At 38.3% G+C, this 7,623-nt stretch overlaps 2 protein-coding genes across 2 annotated transcripts in view; one reads left to right on the top strand and one right to left on the bottom strand.

Moving 5' to 3' along the window:
* The window catches only part of LOC107639272 (chaperonin 60 subunit alpha 2, chloroplastic), a gene marked incomplete in the record, with an annotated part of 5,600 nt that extends 5,259 nt beyond the window's left edge, over nucleotides 1–341 (bottom strand). Inside the window, 2 exon segments of the mRNA XM_016342755.2 lie at nucleotides 1–96; nucleotides 193–341. Coding sequence (XP_016198241.1) covers nucleotides 1–96; nucleotides 193–258 — 162 coding nt within the window.
* Nucleotides 5,163–6,160, top strand: LOC107636422 (mucin-7-like). The gene is made up of 3 exons (XM_016339933.1): nucleotides 5,163–5,522; nucleotides 5,636–5,695; nucleotides 5,786–6,160. Exons 1-3 carry the CDS (start codon nucleotides 5,163–5,165, stop codon nucleotides 6,158–6,160), a joined length of 795 nt encoding a protein of 264 aa, XP_016195419.1.

Here is a 7,623-nt window from a genome sequence, read left to right as displayed (position 1 = left end):
TATCCTCTTCGGCCCTGCGCTCACTACAAACTGCGGTTTTCTTCTCCCAACACCAATCGCCATTCGGTTCGAACAAAGAAGAAGATTCTGCTGCTGCTGCAACAAGTTGAAAAAAACAATTTTGAACTCAGAAAATCTAAGACAACAAAGGAGGGAAGGGAGTTAAGGAGAACAACCGTAAGGGAGACTTACGGAAAAGAAAGCGTTTTGATTTGGAGGGAAGAGCCATGGACGAGCCATTGAAACTCCAACTTTCATCGCTGCCTAAAGGATGTGAAAATCAAACATTCAAGTCTTCAAGACTTATGCCCTTTTTTTTTTAATAGCACTGCACATATAGATAGGATTCATATATTTGAAGTAATTATTTACATTCGATTTTAATTTTGTAAATATTATTTGATCCGTAGAGTTATTATATTGGATCAGTTCCGATTGTGAATTTGATAGTATCCTGGCCCAAAATATAAAAGTAAGGATCAATAAGGATAAAAAGCTTATTAAGAAGTGGCTTTTAGATATACCCGACTTCTTAGTTTGGGTTCGATGAAAATGGACAATTTATGCTTATTTAAATAAGTAATTATTTCTTTGAATTTTTTCAATTATTTTTATTTTTTTTTAAAGGTAAATTTTAACAAACTCTCAAGATAAAAGAAATGGTTATCCATCAATAAAGATGGAACTACTTTAATAAAAAGTGATTATCAACTCTACTATACATATACTAACACTCCTCAGGTATATTCACGATCTACTAAAAATCTGCCTAAAACATTTGCTAACTTAAGAAAGTAAATCCTAATGTGATATAAATTTTAGTGTATTGCTTTATGAATTATATGATATCTTGTTTTAAATTTTTTTGTATTGTACTTCAATTTAGAATAATGAGTGAATACCCAACCTAACCCCTGTAAATTTACCTTGAAGAACAACGAGGCTCTCAATAAAAAAAACCTTTTCGACCCCTGATCTTTATTTTTATGGGACTTATTAGCCCATATGTCAATGATAAAACAAATTGATAGCGGGGCTAATCAGTCCCTTAAAAGTAAAGATCAGGGACCGGAAATGGTATTTTTTTATTGAGGACTTTCGTTGTTTTTCGAGATAATTATCAGGGACCATTTAGAATTTTTCTCTAGAATTAATTAAACTTAGATTTTGTATTATTATTATTTTTATTATTCAAGAGAACTTTTATTGATAATTTTTTAAGAATAAATAGGTTTAAACAAGTAAAAAAAATAGATTTTATAGACATCTTTTTTTGTAAAAACTAAAAATAGTTAAACAGGACTTTAAAACAATTTTTTTAAATTATGCGGATACTCGATATTCAATCCGACCTGAAAAAATACGGATATATTCAATTCGATTAGTACAGTGAGGATCGAATGGAATAGCTTATATCCGATCATGATCGTTGTCCAGCCCTACTTTTTGAACTTATTTTGGGCCAACAGGGTAGACAGCCTCATATTAAAAACTTTTAGGCCCATTTTGATACCTTGAAATATTTTTTAGAGAAAAGGACAAATAGGTCCCTGACTTTTTGCCCCGCAGACATTTTCATCCCTGAGCATTTGAAAATACTTTTAAATCCCCGACCTTCACAAATCTTGGACGGATGAGTCCCTCCGTCGAATTGCCTCCGCCAGACCCGTCGGAGAAGTCTGATGTGGCTCCGTGCGGATGACGTGACATGACTGGTTAACACATGGATTGCTGAGTGGAAAGCTACATTCAAAAATTGGACAATTAAGTCCCTGCACCACTAAACTACGTCGTTTTACCTTCATCCCTTACAAAGTCCCTTACAATACCCATTACACCCATACCACCCTTTCTGAATTACATTAAACCCTAAGGATACCAACGATCATCATACTCTGTTTTTCCCTCCAAAAAGATCACTACCCAGGCTGAGACGTTTGCCATGTGCAGTGGTTGTCAAAGAGGCCTCCATTGTTGTCTGAGTTGCTGTCTTCGTCACCGAAGGTAAGAAGTCTGTATTGTAGCTTAGTTAGTGGATTGTGAGGTTAAATACGTATGCAAGTATGAACTGTGTTGTGAAAGGACTGATCGTGCATGTTGATAGAAGTTGTCAAGAAAGTATTGGGGTTTTTCGACTGAAATTGAATTACTGTTAAGGAAAAGAAAGCTTCTGGGGTGATTTTTCGTCTCTGTATGTTGAAGGCTATTGCTTTTTAATATGTGAAAAGAGTAATTCTTGATCATTGTTTACAGTTTTTTGTTTTTCTTTTTTCAGATGATTGATGTGTTTGTAGTGCCTGTGTTCCACCATGGAGGTAATTTTGTGAGAGAAAGTAATGGTTCTCTGGTTTACAAAAATGGGAAGGTGGAGAAGTTTTCGAAAATGGACCTGGACTTCGTTAATTTCAGAGACTTGATCACACTGTTCAAGGGCTTGGGGTACCAATCATACAAGATAGTTTATTGGTATGATCCAAGGAGTCCTGATATTGAGTCTGGGCTGCATATTTTGACAGGGGATGCAGGGATTAATGAAATGCGAGAGAACAAAATGAAGAATACAGAGACGGACGAGTTTTACCTATATTTTGACCACCCTGTTGATGAACCTGAGATTGTGGAGGATGCTGGAAAGCAAAGTAACAGTCCTAATGAGGGAGAGGTTTTGGTGGATGATCAGAGTTTGTCATCTGATGATGGGTACGAGAGTACGGAGGATGAGCCCTACAAACCTCCACCTCCCCGGGTTTGAAAGTAATAGTGATGATGATGATAACAATGCTGATGATAAGGGTAGCAAAAGGTAGAGAGTAATGAAGGGAAAGAAGAAAGTTGTGTCTCCAAAGAAGACAGCTGCAAAGAAGACAGGTGCTAAAAGAAAGAGGAAGACGTGGAAGAAGATGGGACAAAGTAGTGGACCCAATGAGCAGCAGACTAGAAAGAATGTTGGGCCTGATCCTAATGTGCAGCCCAACAGAGGCCCACAACCCAACAGGGACCAACATGTTAGGTTCTATGTGAGCCTGATCCAAGATGATGATGATGACCCGGTATATGATTATGAATCTGAGAATTTACATACATCTATTTCATCAGATGATGAATCTAGCAAGCATAAATTCTCTAAGTTTGATGATGATTATGAGCATGGAGAGGGGAGGTTTGAGTTAGGGACTAGGTTTGCCACCATAGAGAGATTTAAGGAAGTTGTAAAGGACTTATTCATTGCTGGGGGTAGGGAGCTTAGGTGGATTAAGAATGACAACGAGAGAGTGAGGGTGGGATGCATGGATGATGAGTGTCCGTGGCTGGTTCATTTATCATACAACAAATCTCTGCAATGTTACCAGGTGAATACTTACAAAAATGACCATACATGTGCAAGGGACATGGGAAGTAATGCGGCTGATCAGCATTGGATTAGCTTGAAGGTTGAGAAGAGAATGAGTACACAGCCTCATATGAGGACAAGTGAGGCTATTGACTTTCTCAGAGAAGAATTCTCACTCACTGCACATCCAAAAATGGTTTACAGAGCAGTTAGAGAGTCAAGAGAGAGAATCATGGGTAATGAGAGGGAGCAGTATAGTAATGTTAAAGATTACTTGTTTGATATATTAAGAAGCAATCCAGGGTCTAGGGCAGAGTTGTGTGTCACTCCTATACCTCAATCCCCCCTGTTTTTGATAAGCTTTATATATGCTTAGAAGCATGCAAACAGGAGTTCAAGAGTGGGTGTAGGCCATTGATATATCTTGATGGCTGTTTTCTGAAGACTTATTATGGTGGACAACTCCTCACAGTAGTGGCCCAGGATGCCAATAACCAATTTTACGTGGTTGCCTACGGAGTAGCTAGGTCTGAAACTAAGAAATTCTGGAAGTGATTTTTGACTCTTTTCCAAGAGGATTTGGGGGATGTGCAAACTCATAGTTGGAACTTTATATCTGACCAACAAAAGGTAAACTTCATAACTACTTAGTCCATTGGTACTTGTTAAATATTGATTACTATTTTAGTTATAAGGATACGTAGGTTTATTTAGCTGCTGCCATAGTGTTATATAATTCTTTAATGATGAGTGTTGTTGAAGTCTAGGTTATTTCTTAGTAGCTGTATACAACTGCTGCTTTACTTAATATGAATTAGTGCTGTTTAGCTTAGTATGAATATACAACTGCTGCATAAGTTAATATGAATTACTGCTGTTTTACTTACTATGAATGTACTACTGCTGATAAGTTAGTATGAATTACTACTGTTTTAGTTACTATGAATGTACTACTGCTACATAACTTAAGATGAATTAGTGCTATTTTACTCATTACCCTAACAAATGTATGATGACTGCTGTGTTACTTGATATGATTGTACAATTGCTATGTAGGGATTGTTACTTGCATTGAAGTCAGTTATACCAAATGCCCATCACCGAAACTGTGTGATGCATATTTGGAAAAATTTTATCAACTGGTTTAAGGATCTCTATATTCGGGAGGTGGTTTGGGACTGTGCTAAATATACCACCATACCAGAATTTAAGGAGCAAATGGAAAAGCTCAAGCGAATTAACCAGGGTGCATGGGAGTATCTATCGAAATTTGAGCCAGCAACTTGGATGAAGGCCTATTTCTCACATGGACCAAAAGTGGACAACCTCACAAATAACATGTGTGAGGTGTTCAACTCGAAGATAGTAACCTATAGAAGCAAGCCTATTCTCACAATGTGTGAAGAAATTAGGTGCTATCTGATGCGGAGGATGGTCAAGTATAAGCAGTTACTAGAAAATGTTTCTGGAAAGCTCGCCCCTGTTCAGCAGAAGAGGCTGGATCGTCTTATAAGGCCCAGCAACAAGTGGCTTGCAGAGTGGACATGTGATGCGGAACGTAAGAGATTTGAAGTGAGTCGTAAGAACACAAAGGTGGATGTGGATCTCATCAAGCAAACCTGCTCATGCAACAAATGACAGCTGACTGGTTAGTTTTAATAGCATTGTTAAATCTGTTCTAAATTATATGGTTTACTGTTCTGAATTATCTGGTTTATTGTTAACTGGTGCATGATGTTGGTCTGTTTTAGGCATGCCCTGTATCCATGCAGTGGCAGCAATCAGGAAAAGACATGATCAACCAGAATAATATGTGCATCCATGGTTATGCATGGAGTCAATCCATAAGACATATGCACATTCTATTCAACCGGTGCCTAGTCAGGAATTTTGGACACGGAGTGAGTATTCAAGACCAGATCCTCCCATCATAAAGAGACCAATAGGCAGACCAAAGGTACACAACAAACAAAAGGGTCTGGCTGAACCAATGATGCAGCATGGTGCCAAGCTGAAGAGATCCTTTAAGGTAACTTGCAGTAAATGTGGCTCAGAGGGACATAATTACAAGACATGCAAGGGTGCTCCATCTAACCCCAACTGGAAAGTTAAGACCAAGAAGTCCAAGAAAGGTGGAAAAAGTCAGTCACTAGTTGTCTTTCCACTATCACAGAATGCACCAAAAGATGATGTTAGTATTGTATTTATTCTTAGTTTTTTGAATAATTAGTGTATGTCTCTGTTTAGTTCAATATTTGAGGATTTATATAGTAATGAGTAACATTGGTCTACTTAATTGGACAGGATGCCCCTAACACCCAAAGTGCTGCATCTAGCCAGGCTGCATCTAGCCAGGCTCCACATGTAGGTTTTATATATTATTGTGAAATGTTGACCCTTTAAACTGTTATTTATCCTAAGTCTCATGAATACTGTCTTATGTATCACAACCAGGTTTCAAGTGCTGTGGTAGCAACACCAAGTCCTGTAACACCAGCTCCCGTGTCAGACCAACTCCAGCCAGGTTGTGTAACTAGAGGTACACCATTTAGGCCTCCACTTCAAGTTCCATCCACAGCTCACCAAACAGTTCAACCAAAAACTTCAAAGATCAGGCCCAAACAGAAGATATTCAGGCTACCTGCCCCCACTTTGTCCCAATTCACTCCCACCTCCAAGTCAGCCTGCACCTCCACAACCTCAACCACAAGGTGCTACACATGGCCCACAACCATCTCAAGTCAGGCCAGGACCGAGTACAGCAGCTTCCAAGGAGACATTGGTAGCAGCAAGCACAGCAACAACAAGACTGTTCAAATTCATTCCTAATCCACCATCCATCAATCCAAAGACATGAAGAAATATGACATCTTGGGCATCCCACTATGCCTTGTAATAGCATTTAGAAAACTTGAATGTGACAACAATATTTTTTGGGAGAATTGGTTTTTTTGGAGAAGCTCTTAGGATTTTATAAACTGTTGCAGACTTGTTAGGTGTTTGAGGCTTACTTTTGTGATGTTAAGCTTCATAATACTATACACTTGAACAGATTTGTTCTTTTTGGGCAGCTTTTAGAAAATGTGATTGTCGCAAAGATGTTTACATAACTTTCAATATATGATATGTGTTTATGTATACAACTTTTATGCATACTTCCTCAATCATTCAATGCTTCTTTAGATACTAACGACATAATTTCAACAACCTACTCATATCATAACTTTAATTGCATTTAGATAGATAATATGATACATAAATTATCTAAACAGCATGTATCAATACACAACAAAAACCTGGATCAACACATTTTCCTACTCTACTTTCTAAAATTCATTTCTCAGTCACTACATACATAAAAAGCAGCCACAACAGCACATACAACTATAACAACACAACAAGCTAATGAGTTTTTTTCTTCTCTAGCACAGTAACCTTCTCCTCCAGAATAGCCATCCTATGATGAAATCCCTGTTCCTCTTCAACAACTTCTGCCTCTTTCTCAACCAGAGGTCTTTTATCAAACATGCAACCACTGCTTCCAATTCTAGCAAGATGCTTATCGACCCAAAGAAAAAACTTGCAATGCGGTTGGTTTCCCTGTCAAAATTCCCAAAATAAGACTCTATATAAAACCATTCAAACAGAACAAAATCCCCAGATTTTTTATCTTACCTTATAGAATGGGCAACCTTAAAAGACTCTGTTTGGGTTGCTACTCGTCCTCGACATATACATTATCGCATAAACTCCATAGAAGCATCTCGGGGCGATATTGTCCTTCAGGTCTCTGTTGTGCACAACACAAGGGTCTGAGCTTGAAGCAGAATTTTCTTCTCTTACTTCCCTGCGGCTTCTTCTCGACGTTGCTGATGCTCCATTAGCAGCCATGGTTGATGCAGGTTGAGCTCCTCACCACTGGCCTCCAGAAAGAAACGCAATCAATTTAAGGATTAGGGATGAAGGCAAAACGACGTAGTTTAGTGGTGCAGGGACTTAATTGTCCAATTTTTGAATGTAGCTTTCCACTCAACAGTCTATGTGTCAACCAGTCTTGCCACGTCATCCGCACGGGAGCCACATCAGACTTCTCCGACGGGTCTGGTGGAGGCAATTCAACGGAGAGACTCATCCGTCCAAGATTCGTGAAGGTCGGGGATTTAAAAGTATTTTCAAATGCTCAGGGACGAAAATGTCCGCAGGACAAAAGGTCAGGAACCTATTTGTCTTTTTCTCTATTTTTTATTAAGTTACCAAAATTATCCTTATTTTTAATACAATGACAAAAATAC

This window comes from Arachis ipaensis, chromosome B04 (genome assembly GCF_000816755.2).
Source record: "Arachis ipaensis cultivar K30076 chromosome B04, Araip1.1, whole genome shotgun sequence".
Classification (NCBI taxonomy): Eukaryota; Viridiplantae; Streptophyta; class Magnoliopsida; order Fabales; family Fabaceae; genus Arachis; species Arachis ipaensis.
The sequence above is the reverse complement of the archived record's forward strand: the minus strand, read 5'-3'. Positions and strand labels throughout refer to the sequence as shown.

What these genes read in the sequence shown, in the direction of transcription:
- LOC107636422 (XM_016339933.1), top strand. Translation starts at nt 5,163, where the DNA reads ATGGAGTCAATCCATAAGACATATGCACATTCTATTCAACCGGTGCCT. An exon ending in AGAATGCACCAAAAGATGAT is followed by an intron (nt 5,523 to 5,635) that starts GTTAGTATTGTA and finishes TTAATTGGACAG; the next exon opens with GATGCCCCTAACACCCAAAG. An exon ending in CATCTAGCCAGGCTCCACAT is followed by an intron (nt 5,696 to 5,785) that starts GTAGGTTTTATA and finishes TATCACAACCAG; the next exon opens with GTTTCAAGTGCTGTGGTAGC.